This window comes from Caretta caretta, chromosome 9, assembly GCF_965140235.1.
Source record: "Caretta caretta isolate rCarCar2 chromosome 9, rCarCar1.hap1, whole genome shotgun sequence".
In the NCBI taxonomy this organism is placed as follows: domain Eukaryota; kingdom Metazoa; phylum Chordata; order Testudines; family Cheloniidae; genus Caretta; species Caretta caretta.
Genome location: NC_134214.1, coordinates 100,255,879 through 100,273,400, shown reverse-complemented (window position 1 = coordinate 100,273,400; position 17,522 = coordinate 100,255,879). Strand labels below are relative to the sequence as shown.

The 17,522-nt window shown below is 46.2% G+C and overlaps 1 protein-coding gene across 5 annotated transcripts in view; it reads left to right on the top strand.

Annotated features, from left to right (window-relative positions):
* DOCK11 (dedicator of cytokinesis 11) overlaps positions 1-2,166 on the top strand; it is a 132,753-nt gene extending 130,587 nt beyond the window's left edge. For 4 of the 5 annotated variants that reach the window (XM_048864068.2, XM_048864067.2, XM_075132593.1 and 1 more), the window contains one exon: positions 975-2,166. In XM_048864068.2, coding sequence (XP_048720025.1) covers positions 975-1,097 — 123 coding nt within the window. In that variant the 3' untranslated portion in view covers positions 1,098-2,166. Of the gene's footprint in view, positions 1-851; positions 871-974 lie in introns of all 5 variants that reach the window. The other variant, XM_048864069.2, reaches the window with a different exon arrangement.
* The last annotated feature ends 15,356 nt before the right edge of the window (positions 2,167-17,522 follow it).

Here is a 17,522-nt window from a genome sequence, read left to right as displayed (position 1 = left end):
ACATTTCATGCAGAGTCACACAAAACATTTTATTCAACTCTAAACAAATTTTTACTTTTGAATTCTCCAAAAATTTTCATTTTTAATCTAACCCAAAACAATTTTTGACTTTTTTCAAAATTGCCAGTAAACTGAAAAATCCATTATTAACCCAGCTCTACAGCCGTGCTCTCTAAGAGAGTACCAAAACCAGTTTCATCATGTCTATGCCTGCAACTATGCTATATTCACCACTCTGCACTGAGATCCATTGTCATCAAAGGGTCAATTTGCTTCTGCAGGGAAGGCTCAGAACTCCCACCTATTTCAATGGGATCTGAGCACCTAGAATCTTTCTACCACCAGGTTGTACAAGCAAGTGGGTTCCTATCTGTATTTGTATTTACCGCTCATCCTGACAGTTGCGTCACAGAATTTAGGTTTATTTTCTAAACTAGAGAAGTCTGCAAAGCTACTGAAATCAGACTGAGAAATATCAGTTTCTGGAGCTGTGTGTCCGTTTCATTTTGTACATTTTTAAATGCTGCAGTATAATGAAGTTTGATTTTCTAGGTCATGTGTATAGGTCATCAAATCATACCATACAATACTGATTTTGGTTGAACAACATCTTTCACAAGCAGCTTTCTGTTCTTTGGTAATAAATTCCTGATTGCCGCTAAAATAACATTTGTTCTGAACTATTGTTAAAATATACAGGTATAGCAGTAAGGAATTCTTAGACTCTTGCCTGTCTTTAAGCTCAACAGTCTCTTCTCCTGAAATCTACCTAATAATATATATGCATCATGCTGTAGTTACTGAATAACCATTCTTTCTCATTTCTTTGTTATGCTGCCTTTGCAACCCAGCTTTGAAGACAAAATTGGGGTAATACTATGCCATTTTTGCTTTGTGTATCTTTTAAAATAATGATATCATGAGTGAATAATGAGTTGAAACTTGACTTAATTACTACCTTGGTTTTGTTTTAGATGTACCAAGAAGATACTATGCATTCTCCCTGGATGCATGACTCCTTACATGTTTTTTGCGCAATCAGCGGAACATCTGGTGACGGAGGTTATGGCTCGCTTAGATCTACTGCCGAAATATAAAGAGATTTAGAAGTATAAGTGACACTTTACAGATATTTCTCAGGAATACTTGGAGCTGTGCAAAGTTTGTTAAAATTCAAATGAGTGACTAGTATACATTCAGTATTCCCCCCCCCCCGCCGCCCAATTAACATGCTTTCAAACAGTGTTCTCGCTTATTTTGCTGAGCAACATTGAAAGTGCCCAGACAATTGCACCACTGTGCTTGTTTTGTACTTTTTTTAGTTAAATGTATACAGTACACTGAAAGGCATTTATCAAAGTATGTACTGAATTGCTTAATTATGAGTTGAAATTGTAATGGTAGTCTGTAAAGTTGTAATATGGAATATAATAAAGTGTAAAACTGCTTTGTAAGTAGAAAGTGGAGTACAGCATATAGAAATTACCCCTCTGCAATATTTGCTGCTATATTCCCAGTCTCTTGTGGGCATGGGGTATGCAGGCTGGTGTGGAAGTCAACCTGCCCTCAGAGCACTTGTGAGCAGGAGCAGTGGTGCCAGTCATGGTGCAAAACGTTTTCACTGCCCCATCCCGCAGCAGTCAAGCCTCCAATATATTTTTAAAAGGCTGAATGGTACGGTGGTACAGCACTTCCTAGAAGCTGGTACCTAGGGCAACAGCCCTGCTCGCCCATCCCTAGAAGCGTCCCTGCTCCTGAGAGATCCTGTCTTGCTAGAAAGTGATTTAGGCTGTATATGCTACTTATGCACCAAGAGGCATTACTATACAATAGCTATACTTACTTAGTTTGAATCCTGCATATATCACATTTAACACCTAATGCAGACACCACATAGTCCACAAATAGATGGTCTGTCAGGTGAATCGGGAATCCTTGTTGAGCCTCTGGGAGACTAACGCAGCTGGCTTTTTGCCTCTCGTACACTGTCTGCTTGAGGAACCATCGTTATGACTAAGCAAGATCTCTGATAATACAAGCCTTTGTTTATCTAACTCTTCCTCTTTATCATTCATGGGATAGAAGCTGAATAAACCTTGAGAGATCCTGTGTGATGCAGTTATTACATTTTATGTATAAGATAAATAAATAATTAGAGAATTTAAAGTGGGTCTGGGAGTCTAAAGTGCTTTAGCAGTTTTCAGAAAATTCTAATGTCGTGCAAGGTCTATTTTAAAGAAAGAAGGGTTTTTCACTGGAAATTTCTCAGACTGAAATAACTTTTATTAACTAGACTTTTTACATCTTGTGACAAACCTCAGTGTTCATTCCCCGATGCAGGATGGATCTCCTAGAGTTGTATCTCTCAAAACAACTTTTCAGATAAATGTTGCTTTTTCTGGCAGATGGTTGAGGGACATTTAAGTACAAAGGGATTTAGTCTTTAGTGAATTTCACATGCCCTCATACAGCATCTGTGTCTCTTTCATATCAATGGGACTTATTCATATGTGGGAAGAGGAAAATGGATCCTCAAACTACTCAATAATTCCTTCATGCATTATCTTTCGTCCAACAACAAATGTAATGTCTTTATTTTCAAATCACTCCTACTGTTAATACAATTCCATGCATCCTAGTGTCTGTAGAGCTTTTAATTTTGGCATTAATAAAAGTAGGTGCATAACAAAATGTATACAAATATATACAAGAGACTCTAGCTAGGTTTTGACATGGGAAAGGTGTCTGAGCGCATTCAACCCTATGAAATGCTAAACCTCTAATCTCTATAATAAAAGTGGTCTATAATAAAACTAGCAAATAGTCCACACGCTATGTATGGTAGCTGTCCTTTATGGGGAGCTATGTCCTAGCCTTCCCATAACTGGCCCAGGTGGCTGATTAGTAAATAAAGGTTACGTAAATTCAGTTAGAAGGGAATACTCCAAGGGGCGACAGGAAGCTCCTGTGGAGAGGAGAAACTGAACCTAGAGGGTGAGCTCTCTGGGGAACCCACCAAAATGTTGAATCTATAAGAGGTGCTCCTAGAGAGGGGAGCCTCCTATATGGAGGACTGCAATCAGCCAGCATCCAAGGGGAGCTGCTCTCAGCCAGGAGTCTCCTTGGCAGTGACCAGAAGCCTGGCCTGGAAAGGATCACCTGCTGTCCCTGGAAAAGAGTCGCTGTGGATGGACCTCTGACTTCAGAGAAGGATCTTACTTCAGTGAGGTAAGAGGCCTAACACCAGGTGCAGAGACTGGAACCAAGAGACCCCCCAGAAGGAAGTGCCTGGGTAGAGAGAGCACTGGGCTCAGATGTGGGATGGCTAGAGCAGGAATGACCTAGTCTCCCAGCTGAGATGTTGAAGTGAAAGTTTTGTTCATGTCCTCTGTTGCATTTTCTGTTAACAAATGAGATCCTCCACAAGGAGGTTCTCTTTAGCACCTGATGGTCTGTTTGGCCTTGTTGATACCCTGGGCGAGGGGAAAATCAACTAAGGGCTCATCTGCAACCCCATGTCTGCCTGCAAGGGGACACGGCAGGTAGCCTGGAATGATGACAGTGGAAAATGGCAAAAATTAATAGAGTGTCCTGGGAAGGAGATTGAGAGTTCCATTACTTTTAGTGGTAAGCAAAATATAGATACTCCTGTTTCGCAAACAGATCATGTTTCTGCTTGTACGTGCTTGTGTTCCAGCCAGGATCCAAATTTAGTTTCACAGAAAGAGGAAGAGAGATTAGTACATTTAGTTATAGTCATTACTATCTTGGTCATCAGCTTTCTTTGAGGAATGTTTAAGGACAGATAGTGGGCGTATTCCAAATTATGCTTTGAAAAGATAAATATGTTTATCAGTGACTGCAATAAATGGCCTTATCTGTCCATTAATAGCAACCAGCAGTACTGAAAACATGTTCTGGTACACAGGGACAGAAAGCAATGTAGCAAAAAAGTTTCCAAGCTATAGGCACTGATGCTATCTCAAATGCCATAGCCACACTAATAGTTATTGCTGATGCTGTTCCTGGTGATGACAATGTGATTGTTCCTGGTCGCTTTATACTCCCTAGTGTTCCCAGCTGACATTCTGGAGAGAGTTTTCAACAATATATATTATGGCACCAACATACACATGTTCAGGAACAAACAGGTAATATGCAAACACTCAACTGTTGACATATACTGCTGAATAATGCGTGTGGTGGTTAATGTGCTCCTAATTGCCAAAGTGAGCTGAGCGGGCTCCATGCTTGCCGTGGTATGGCGTCCGCACAGAAAAAAGGCGCGGAACGATTGTCTGCCGTTGCTCTGACGGAGGGAGGGGCGACTGACGACACGGCTTACAGGGTTGGCTTCAGGGAGCTAAAATCAACAAAGGGGGTGTCTTTACATCAAGGAGTATTTCAGGCAGGACTGCACGGAGGGTTCCAATAAGAAATGGTGCACCTAAGTTATCGTTGTTATTGGAACAAGGAGGTTAGCCTGGCCTCTGATTGATACATGGCTAGATTTACCTCGCTGCACCTTCTCTGTGAGTGACTGCAGTGTGACCTAGAGGAATGAGTCCCCTAGACAGGGGAGGAGGCAAATGAGTACAAAACAAATCTGGTCTATTTCTTGTTTTGACCCACTCCATCTATCTTTTACATCTTTGGCTGGCAGCAGACGGTGCAGAAGGACTGCATGCCATCCACATCTCATGGCTGCTTGGCAGAAGATGGTACAGTACGACTGCTAGCCATCCCCATCTCTTGCCTGCCTGGCAGAAGATGGTGCAATACGACTGCTAGCAATCCTCATCTCTTGCCTGCCTGGCAGAAGATGGTACAGTACGACTGCTAGCAGTCCGTATCGCCTGCCCGCTCACCATAAGACGGTTCAATAGGACTGACTGCAGGACTAAAGAGAATGACCTGGTCAAGTCACTCCAAACTTAGTCCCTGCGCCCATGTCTGCCCAGGCGCTCCCAGCCGACGCGGCCAGGAGTACCTCGGACACGATGAGGACGACTACCAATCGTATTGCACCGTCTGCTGCCAGAAGGCAAGGGGTTGCTGCTACTGTGCAGCAAAGCCGTACCGCGTCTGCCAGCACCCAGGAGACATAGGGTGACGGTTACCTGAGCGGGCTCCATGCTTGCTGTGGTATGGCGTCTGCACAGGTAACTCAGGAAAAAAGGCGCGAAATGATTGTCTGCCCTTGCTTTCACGGAGGGAGGAAGGGAACGGGGGCCTGACGACACGTACCCAGAACCACCCGCGACAATGTTTTAGCCCCATCAGAGTGCTCCATTGTGACTGCTCTGGACAGCACTCTCAGATGCCCGATTGTTTGCCATTGCTCTGACGCTGGGAGGGGCGCTTACAGGGTTGGCTTCAGGGAGCTAAAATCAACAAAGGGGGTGGCTTTACATCAAGGAGTATTTCAGGCAGGACTTCACGGAGGGTTCCAATAAGAAATGGTGCACCTAAGTTATTGTCCTTATTGGAGCAAGAAGGTTAGCCTGGCCTCTGATTGATACATGGCTAGATTTACCTCGCTGCACCTTCTCTGTAAGTGACTGCAGTGTGATCTAGAAGAATGAGTCCCCTAGACAGGGGAGGGGGGGAAGCAAATGAGTACAAAACAAATCTGGTCTATTTCTTGTTTTGATCCACTCCATCTATCTTTTACATCTTTGGCTGGCAGCAGACGGTGCAGAAGGACTGCATGCCATACACATCTCATGGCTGCTCGGCAGAAGATGGTACAGTACGACTGCTAGCAGTCCATATCGCCTGCCCGCTCACCATAAGACGGTTCAATAGGACTGACTGCAGGACTAAAGAGAATGACCTGGTCAAGTCACTCCAAATTTAGTCCCTGTGCCCATGTCTGCCCAGGCGCTCCTGATCGACCTCACAGAGGCGACCAGGAGCACCTCAGACATGACGATGACGGCTACCAGTCGTACTGTATCGTCTGCTGCCACAAGGCAAGGGGTTGCTGCTACTGTGTAGCAATGCCGTACCGCGTCTGCCAGCACCCAGGAGACATAGGGTGACGGTTACCTGAGCGGGCTCCATGCTTGCCATGGTATTGCGTCTGCACAGGTAACTCAGGAAAAAAGGCGCGAAATGATTGTCTGCCCTTGCTTTCACGGGGGGAGGGAGGGAACGGGGGGCTGACGATATGTACCCAGAACCACCCGCGACAATGTTTTAGCCCCATCAGGCATTGGGATCTCAACCCAGAATTCCAATGGGCAGCGGAGACTGCGGGAACTGTGGGATAGCTACCCACAGTGCAACGCTCCGGAAGTCGACGCTTGCCTCGGTACTGTGGAAGCGCTCCGCCGAGTTAATGCACTTAATGCACTTAAAGCATTTTCTGTGGGGGGACACACACTCGAATTTATAAAACCGATTTCTAAAAAAACGACTTCTATAAATTCGACCTTATTCCGTAGTGTAGACATACCCCTAGTATATCAGGGTTGGAAGGGACCCCAGGAGGTCATCTAGTCCAACCCCCTGCTCAAAGTAGGACCAACCCCAGCTAAATCATTCCCAGCCAGGGCTTTGTCAAGCCTGACCTTAAAAACTTCTAAGGAAGGAGATTCCACCACCTCCCTAGGTAACGCATTCCACTGTTTCACCACTCTCCTAGTGAAAAAGTTTTTCCTAATATCCAACCTAAACCTCCCCCACTGCAACTTGAGACCATTACTCCTTGTTCTGTCATCCGCTACCACTGAGAACAGTTTAGAGCCATCTTCTTTGGAACCCCCTTTCACATAGTTGAAAGCAGCTATCAAATCCCCCATCATTCTTCTCTTCCGCAGACTAAACAGTCCCAGTTCCCCCAGCCTCTCCTCATAACTCATGTGTTCCAGTCCCCTAATCATTTTTGTTGCCCTCCGCTGGACTCTTTCCAATTTTTCCACATCCTTCTTGTAGTGTGGGGCCCAAAACTGGTCACAGTACTCCAGATGAGGCCTCACCAATGTCGAATAGAGGGGAATGATCATGTCCCTCGATCTGCTGGCAATGCCCCTACTTATACATCCCAAAATGCCATTGACCTTTTTGGCAACAATGGCACACTGACGACTCATATCCAGCTTCTCGTCCACTGTAACCCCTAGGTCCTTTTCTGCAAAATTACTGCCTAGCCATTCAGTCCCTAGTCTATAGCGGTGCATGGGATTCTTCTGTCCTAAGTGCAGGACTCTGCACTTGTCCCTGTTGAACCTCAACAGATTTCTTTCGGCCCGATCCTCCAATTTGTCTAGGGACCTCTGTATCCTATCCCTACCCTCCAGTGTATCTACCTCTCCTCCCAGTTTAGTGTCATCTGCAAACTTGCTGAGGGTGCAATCCATGCCATCCTCCAGATCATTATTTAAGATATTGAACAAAACCGGCCCCAGGACCGACCCTTGGGGCACTCCACTTGATACCGGCTGCCAACTAGACATGGAGCCATTGTCTAAAGTCAAGGAACAACACATCCACTGCTTTCCCCTCATCCACAGAGCCAGTTATCTCATTATAGAAGGCAATTAGATTAGTCAGGCATGACTTGCCCTTGGTGAATCCAGGCTGACTGTTCCTGATCACTTTCCTCTCCTCTAAGTATTTCAAAATTGATTCCTTGGGGACCTGCTCCATGATTTTTCCAGGAACTGAGGTGAGGCTGACTGGCATGTAGTTCCCAGGATCCTGCTCCTTCCCTTTTTAAAAGATGGGCACGCCATTAGCCTTTTTCCAGTCATCCAGGACCTCCTCCAATCGCCATGAGTTTTCAAAGATAATGGCCAATGGCTCTGCAATCACATCCCCCACTCCTTTAGCATCCTCGGATGCAGTGCATCCGATCCCATGGACTTGTGCTCATCCAGCTTTTCTAAATAGTCCTGAACCACTTCTTTCTCCACAGAGGGCTGGTCACCTCCTCCCCATATTGTGCTGCCCAGCGCCATAGTCTGGGAGCTGACCTTGTTCGTGAAGACAGAGGCAAAAAAAGCATTGAGTACATTAACTTCTTCCACATCCTCTGTCACTAGGTTGCCTCCTCCATTCAGTAAGGGGCCAACACTTTCACTGACCACCTTGTTGCTAACATAAAAACCCTTCTTGTTACTCTTAACATCCCTTTCTAGTTGCAAGTCCGTTTGTGATTTGGCCTTCCTGATTTCACTCCTGCATGCCTGAGCAATATTTTTATACTCCTCCCTGGTCATTTGTCCAAGCTTCCACTTCTTGTAAGCTTCTTTTTTGTGTTTAAGATCAGCAAGGATTTCACTGTGAAGCCAAGCTGGTCGCCTGCCATATTTACTATTCTTTCGACACATTGGGATGGTTTGTCCCTGTAACCTCAATAAGGATTCTTTAAAATACAGACAGATCTCCTGGGCCTTCTCCTGTGACCCAATCATAAGAACAGCCATACTGAGTCAGCCCTGGTCTACACTAGGACTTTAGATCGAATTTAGCAGCGTTAAATCGATTTAAACCTGCACCCGTCCACACAATGAAGCCCTTTATTTCGACTTAAAGGGCTCTTAAAATCGATTTCCTTACTCCACCCCTGACAAGTGGATTAGCGCTTAAATCGACGTTGCCGGCTCGAATTTGGGGTACTGTGGACACAATTCGATGGTATTGGCCTCCGGGAGCTATCCCAGAGTGCTCCATTCTGACCGCTCTGGACAGCGCTCTCAACTCAGATGCACTGGCCAGGTAGACAGGAAAAGAACCGCGAACTTTTGAATCTCATTTCCTGTTTGGCCAGCGTGGCAAGCTGCAGGTGACCATGCAGAGCTCATCAGCAGAGGTGACCATGATGGAGTCCCAGAATCGCAAAAGAGCTCCAGCATGGACTGAACGGGAGGTACGGGATCTGATCGCTGTTTGGGGAGAGGAATCCGTGCTATCAGAACTCCGTTCCAGTTTTCGAAATGCCAAAACCTTTCTGAAAATCTCCCAGGGCATGAAGGACAGAGGCCATAACAGGGACCCGAAGCAGTGCCGCGTGAAACTGAAGGAGCTGAGGCAAGCCTACCAGAAAACCAGAGAGGCGAACGGCCGCTCTGGGTCAGAGCCCCAAACATGCCGCTTCTATGATGAGCTGCATGCCATTTTAGGGGGTTCAGCCACCACTACCCCAGCCGTGTTGTTTGACTCCTTCAATGGAGATGGAGGCAATACAGAAGTAGGTTTTGGGGACGAAGAAGATGATGAGGAGGAGGTTGTAGATAGCTCACAGCAAGCAAGCGGAGAAACCGGTTTTCCCGACAGCCAGGAACTGTTTCTCACCCTAGACCTGGAGCCAGTACCCCCCGAACCCACCCAAGGCTGCCTCCTGGACTCAGCAGGCGGAGAAGGGACCTCTGGTGAGTGTACCTTTTAAAATGCTATACATGGTTTAAAAGCAAGCATGTGAAAGGATTACTTTGCCCTGGCATTTGCGGTTCTGCCTTTGCAAAAGGTTTCTGGGGAGGGCAGCCTTATTTCGTCCTTCATGGTAGGACACTTTACCACTCCAGGCCAGCAACACGTACTGGGGAATCACTGTAGAACAAAGCATTGCAGTGTATGTTTGCTGGCATTCAACCAAAATCCGTTCACGCGGTGGGAGGAGGCAAAATGCGACCTTGTAACGAAAGCACATGTGCTATGTATGTAATGTTAACTTTCAAGGTTTACCCTGAAAGAGTGTAGCCACTGTTTTATAAAATGTGTCTTTTTAAATACCGCTGTCCCTTTTTTTTTCTCCACCAGCTGCATGTGTTTCAATGATCACAGGATCTTCTCCTTCCCAGAGGCTAGTGAAGCTTAGAAAGAAAAAAAAACGCACTCGCGATGAAATGTTCTCCGAGCTCATGCTGTCCTCCCACACTGACAGAGCACAGACGAATGCGTGGAGGCAAATAATGTCAGAGTGCAGGAAAGCACAAAATGACCGGGAGGAGAGGTGGAGGGCTGAAGAGAGTAAGTGGCGGGCTGAAGAGAGTAAGTGGCGGGCTGAAGACAGGGCTGAAGCTCAAAGGTGGCGGCAGCGTGATGAGAGGAGGCAGGATTCAATGCTGAGGCTGCTGCAGGACCAAACCAGTATGCTCCAGTGTATGGTTGAGCTGCAGCAAAGGCAGCTGGAGCACAGACTGCCACTGCAGCCCCTCTGTAACCAACCGCCCTCCTCCCCAAGTTCCATAGCCTCCACACCCAGACGCCCAAGAACACGGTGGGGAGGCCTCCGGCCAACCAGCCACTCCCCCACAGAGGATTGCCCAAAAAAAAGAAGGCTGTCATTCAATAAATTTTAAAGTTGTAAACTTTTAAAGTGCTGTGCTTAAAGTGCTGTGTGGCATTTTCCTTCCCTCCTCCACCACCCCTCCTGGGATACCTTGGTAGTCATCCCCCTATTTGTGTGATGAATGAATAACGAATGCATGACTGTGAAGCAGCAATGACTTTATTGGCTCTGCAAGCAATGATTAAAGGGAGGAGGGGAGGGTGGTTAGCTTACAGGGAAGTAGAGTGAACCAAGGGGCGGGGGGGTTCATCAAGGAGAAACAAACAGAACTTTTACACCGTAGCCTGGCCAGTCATGAAACTGTTTTTCAAAGCTTCTCTGATGCGTACCGCGCCCTCCTGTGCTCTTCTAACCGCCCTGGTGTCTGGCTGCGCGTAACCAGCAGCCAGGCGATTTGCCTCAACCTCCCACCCCGCCATAAACGTCTCCCCCTTACTCTCACAGATATTGTGGAGCACACAGCAAGCAGTAATAACAGTGGGAATATTGGTTTCGCTGAGGTCTAAGCGAGTCAATAAACTGCGCCAGCGCGCCTTTAAACGTCCAAATGCACATTCTACCACCATTCTGCACTTGCTCAGCCTGTAGTTGAACAGCTCCTGACCACTGTCCAGGCTGCCTGTGTACGGCTTCATGAGCCATGGCATTAAGGGGTAGGCTGGGTCCCCAAGGATAACTATAGGCATTTCAACATCCCCAACAGTTATTTTCTGGTCTGGGAATAAAGTCCCTTCCTGCAGCTTTTGAAACAGACCAGAGTTCCTGAAGATGCGAGCGTCATGCACCTTTCCCGGCCATCCCACGTTGATGTTGGTGAAACGTCCCTTGTGATCCACCAGAGCTTGCAGCACTATTGAAAAGTACCCCTTGCGGTTTATGTACTCGGCGGCTTGGTGCTCCGGTGCCAAGATAGGGATATGGGTTCCATCTATAGCCCCACCACAGTTAGGGAATCCCATTGCAGCAAAGCCATCCACTATGACCTGCACATTTCCCAGGGTCACTACCCTTGATATCAGCAGATCTTTGATTGCGTGGGCTACTTGCATCACAGCAGCCCCCACAGTAGATTTGCCCACTCCAAATTGATTCCCAACTGACCGGTAGCTGTCTGGCGTTGCAAGCTTCCACAGGGCTATCGCCACTCGCTTCTCAACTGTGAGGGCTGCTCTCATCTTGGTATTCATGCGCTTCAGGACAGGGGAAAGCAAGTCACAAAGTTCCATGAAAGTGCCCTTACGCATGCGAAAGTTTCGTAGCCACTGGGAATCGTCCCAGACCTGCAACACTATGCGGTCCCACCAGTCTGTGCTTGTTTCCCGAGCCCAGAATCGGCGTTCCACAGCATGAACCTGCCCCATTAGCACCATGATGCATGCATTGTCAGGGCCCATGCTTTCAGAGAAATCTGTGTCCATGTCCTGATCACTCACGGGACCGCGCTGACGTCGCCTCCTCGCCCGGTATCGCGTTGCCATGTTTTGGTGCTGCATATACTGCTGAATAATGCGTGTGGTGGTTAATGTGCTCCTAATTGCCAAAGTGAGCTGAGCGGGCTCCATGCTTGCCGTGGTATGGCGTCCGCACAGAAAAAAGGCGCGGAACGATTGTCTGCCGTTGCTCTGACGGAGGGAGGGGCGACTGACGACACGGCTTACAGGGTTGGCTTCAGGGAGCTAAAATCAACAAAGGGGGTGCCTGTACATCAAGGAGTATTTCAGGCAGGACTGCACGGAGGGTTCCAATAAGAAATGGTGCACCTAAGTTATCGTTGTTATTGGAACAAGGAGGTTAGCCTGGCCTCTGATTGATACATGGCTAGATTTACCTCGCTGCACCTTCTCTGTGAGTGACTGCAGTGTGACCTAGAGGAATGAGTCCCCTAGACAGGGGAGGAGGCAAATGAGTACAAAACAAATCTGGTCTATTTCTTGTTTTGACCCACTCCATCTATCTTTTACATCTTTGGCTGGCAGCAGACGGTGCAGAAGGACTGCATGCCATCCACATCTCATGGCTGCTTGGCAGAAGATGGTACAGTACGCCTGCTAGCCATCCCCATCTCTTGCCTGCCTGGCAGAAGATGGTGCAATACGACTGCTAGCAATCCTCATCTCTTGCCTGCCTGGCAGAAGATGGTACAGTACGACTGCTAGCAGTCCGTATCGCCTGCCTGCTCACCATAAGACGGTTCAATAGGACTGACTGCAGGACTAAAGAGAATGACCTGGTCAAGTCACTCCAAATTTAGTCCCTGCGCCCATGTCTGCCCAGGCGCTCCCAGCCGACGCGGCCAGGAGCACCTCGGACACGATGAGGACGACTACCAATCGTATTGCACCGTCTGCTGCCAGAAGGCAAGGGGTTGCTGCTACTGTGCAGCAAAGCCGTACCGCGTCTGCCAGCACCCAGGAGACATAGGGTGACGGTTACCTGAGCGGGCTCCATGCTTGCTGTGGTATGGCGTCTGCACAGGTAACTCAGGAAAAAAGGCGCGAAATGATTGTCTGCCCTTGCTTTCACGGAGGGAGGGAGGGAACGGGGGCCTGACGACACGTACCCAGAACCACCCGCGACAATGTTTTAGCCCCATCAGAGCGCTCCATTGTGACTGCTCTGGACAGCACTCTCAGATGCCCGATTGTTTGCCATTGCTCTGACGCTGGGAGGGGCGCTTACAGGGTTGGCTTCAGGGAGCTAAAATCAACAAAGGGGGTGGCTTTACATCAAGGAGTATTTCAGGCAGGACTTCACAGAGGGTTCCAATAAGAAATGGTGCACCTAAGTTATTGTCCTTATTGGAGCAAGAAGGTTAGCCTGGCCTCTGATTGATACATGGCTAGATTTACCTCGCTGCACCTTGACTGCAGTGTGATCTAGAAGAATGAGTCCCCTAGACAGGGGAGGGGGGGGAAGCAAATGAGTACAAAACAAATCTGGTCTATTTCTTGTTTTGACCCACTCCATCTATCTTTTACATCTTTGGCTGGCAGCAGACGGACTGCATGCCATCCACATCTCATGACTGCTCGGCAGAAGATGGTACAGCACGACTGCTAGCAGTCCGTATCGCCTGCCCGCTCACCATAAGACGGTTCAATAGGACTGACTGCAGGACTAAAGAGAATGACCTGGTCAAGTCACTCCAAATTTAGTCCCTGTGCCCATGTCTGCCCAGGCGCTCCTGATCGACCTCACAGAGGCGACCAGGAGCACCTCAGACATGACGATGACGGCTACCAGTCGTACTGTACCGTCTGCTGCCACAAGGCAAGGGGTTGCTGCTACTGTGTAGCAATGCCGTACCGCGTCTGCCAGCACCCAGGAGACATAGGGTGACGGTTACCTGAGCGGGCTCCATGCTTGCCATGGTATGGCGTCTGCACAGGTAACTCAGGAAAAAAGGCGCGAAATGATTGTCTGCCCTTGCTTTCACGGGGGGAGGGAGGGAACGGGAGGCTGACGATATGTACCCAGAACCACCCGCGACAATGTTTTAGCCCCATCAGGCATTGGGATCTCAACCCAGAATTCCAATGGGCAGCGGAGACTGCGGGAACTGTGGGATAGCTACCCACAGTGCAACGCTCCGGAAGTCGACGCTTGCCTCGGTACTGTGGAAGCGCTCCGCCGAGTTAATGCACTTAATGCACTTAGAGCATTTACTGTGGGGACACACACACTCGAATTTATAAAACCGATTTCTAAAAAACCGACTTCTATAAATTCGACCTTATTCCGTAGTGTAGACATACCCTCAGACTAAAAGTGCATCTAGCCCAGGAACTTGTCTTCCAACAGTGGCCAATGCCAGGTGCCCCAGAGGGAATTAACAGGTAATCATCAAGTGATCCAACCCCTGGCAAACAGAGGCTAGGGACACCACCCATGCCCATCTTGGCTCATAGCCATTGATGGACCTACCCTCCATAAATTTATCTAGTTCTTTTTTGAACCCTATTATAGTCTTGGCCTTCACAACATCCTATGGCAAAGAATTTCATGGGTTGACTTTGCGTTGTGTGAAGAAATACTTCCTTTTGTTTGTTTTAAACCTGCAGCCTATTAATTTCATTTGGTGACCCCTAGTTCTTGTGTTATGAGAAAGAGAGTAAATAACACTTCCTTATTTACGTTCTCCACACCAATCATGATTTTATAGACCTCTATCATATCCCCCCTTAGTTGTCTCTTTTCCAAGCTGAAAAATCCCAGTTTTATTAATCTCTCCTCATATGGAAGCTGTACCATACCCTTAATCATTTTTGTTGCCCTTTTCTGAACCTTTCCAATTCCAATATATCTTTTTTGAGATGGGGTGACCACATCTGCATGCAGTATTCAAAATGCAGACATAACTTGGATTTATATAGAGGCAATGCGATATTTTTTTATCTTATTATCTATCCTTTTCTTAATGATTCCCAACATTCTGTTTGCCTTTTTGACTGCCATGGCACATCGAGTGGATGTTTTTAGAGAACTATCCACAATGACTCTTGAGTGGTAACATCTAATTTAGACCCCACCATTTTATATGTATAGTTGGGATTATGCTTTCTAATGTGCATTACTTTGCATTTATCAACACTGAATTTCATCTGCCATTTTGTTGTCCAGTCACCCAGTTTTGTGAGATCCTTTTGTAGCTCTTCACAGTCTGCTTGAGACTTAACGATCTTGAGTAGTTTTGTATCATCTCCAAATTTTGCCACCTCACTGTTTACCCCTTTTTCCAGATCAGTTATGAATATGTTCAATAGGACTGCTGTTCAGCTAAATTGCTAAGTAATGTGGTGGTGACACCCAGTAATATACAAAAGCTATCTCCAGAGAATTCTAAAATCTAGCTTTCCAACAAGAACATTACCTGTTTCTGGTTCCTCCTCGTTGGAATCCATAATCCAGCACAGGAACTGGGAGCAAACTCACACCTCCGGTGAGCCAGATAGAGGACATTTCACTAAGGCTCACTAAAAGGATTATAGAAAGAGGACAGGAAAAACTAGTGGTACACTCTGCACTTCAGTGAATCTTTTACTTACTGAGCCTGATTCTGCTCTTGTTTCTACCAATATAGAACTAGAATATTGTTTTTTAAAGTGAATAGCTACACCACTGTAAAACTTGTCAGAGCAGAATTAGGTCAAATGCATACTTGTATATACTTCCCACAACCCCAGATTACTATGCTAACCCCCCAAAATGTTGAGCTACTCCAAATGAAGGAGGGTTAATACTAAGTCATTTACTTGGGGATGCAGATTGAGGTAGTTGATACTAATTCAAACAGCTCCAGAGGAACATGCATGCCATTCAGCGTTACTAGAGCTACACTCACCAGGGCATCTCCTGAGTAAAACCAGGCACTAACCTAGATTAACTGTAAATATGGTATAGTTCCCCTAGAAATGAGACGATGACAGCAAACTGACCTCCCTCCTCACCTGGAGAAGATTCAGGAGGGTAGTGATCCAATTTTTGCTGCATCTTGCAGTTACAGATTCTGAGCTCAAAGTCTGTTGTTTTGGAATATATTTACCCTGACTGCCCACTTCAAGTATCTAAAATTAAGGGGCTCGACGCTGATCTCAGCTACTTCAGGGTAAATCTGAAATATACGTAGTTATCCTGGCTTTACAATTGGTGTATCTGAGATCAGAATGAAATCCCATTCTTATTGGATACTTGCAAGCTTGTAACAGCTGATAAAAGTTAGACATAGCTTTTTCTGTGCTGTGTGGCTGGGAAAATGGATCCAGCTCCCATGGGGTTAAGAAAGGAAGCCTGACATTGACAGCATTCAGCAACTGGAGCAACCTTCTGGCAATGCTTCCGCTGGCAGTAATTGCTGGAATTATTTATGCAAGGAATTATCATGACACTAATTTAACCATAAATTAATTTACTAAAGCCAAATGACATTTATACAATCATTCTAAATATGTCTAAAAAGCCTAAATAATAAGCAATTTCCTACACCAAACAGTAACAAAACATTTATAACCATTTGATCAAGATGCTTACAACTGGGCTAAACCCAGGGGTATTTCGATCTAAAGTAGTCTGCTCCAACTTGATCAGACATGTATTAGCAATTCACTAGTGGTGTTATTGCCTGTTGCTAACTTAGCTAAAAACCAGGTTTGGGGGCAGTTTAGGGTCATTGCTAGTTCAAATGCACCATTCTTTCTTACTATTAGCTATCCCTGTTAATTGGAGCCGCTACTTTCATCTGTCTTATCAGTTACCTTTCAGGTCCAATTAAGCCATATTCTTTCAAGGCCTTCCCACAAAGGCTAACAAACCTGCACTTTACATAACCTACAAAAATGTGTACATTTAAACTAATTTACCCCTTTATGTCCTACAGTAACTCTTCCTTTCACCCCTCACTCAGCTGGCACATTGCCTCTTCTGGGCCCTCTAGCTGCTGTGGAGCACTCATCAGCTAGGTCACTTTCCGGGACTCCAGGTGACAGTGCTGCACCCAAGACCTGTATTCCCTCGATTAATTGTCTCTGAACCTCCAGGCCTCAACAGTCCATCACACAGCTCCCCAGATGCCATCCCTCTGTATAAAGCTCCTCAAGTTTTGTTTAACCAGTGGAGGTCAGGGAGACGGAGACTATTATCCTTTGTCTCCTTTCTTTCTCTCACTGTCTAGTCTCCTGCTGCCCACAAACAAAGAAGGGAAAGAGACTATAAAACGCTCTACAGAGATATCTCCAAGTCTTGCAAGATCCCTACATAAGCAACCTCTTCAGAGAGGAGACTACAATTGTTTATATGGGTTAGGGTCATGGATATTAACAAGGCTCCAGCTATTTGTAGTAAATAATATCTGTCAAGCGTTACTGCAAAATGAATTCAATGGTACTGACTTTTCATCTGGAAACCATACATATACAGGTTATAAAAGCCTATATAGGAAAGATGCTGTCAAAGCCCTCCCCCATCCTGCAAAGACACATGCTTAAAGGATCAGGACCTAAACTAGTAATTAATAGCAACTCGTTCCATGTCTGGTTTCTATTGTTACATGCCACTTATTGTAGCAACCAGAACAGAAATTCAGAGGCTTTCTACCAGACTACATTGTAAATTGTAAAACTGGAATATTTTAAAATATAATTTACTCAGAGAGACTAGCTTTTTTGGTAGTTTTACATTTTATACGATTGTACACCCTAACCTGTATTCTTAATTGCACAATTTAATTCAA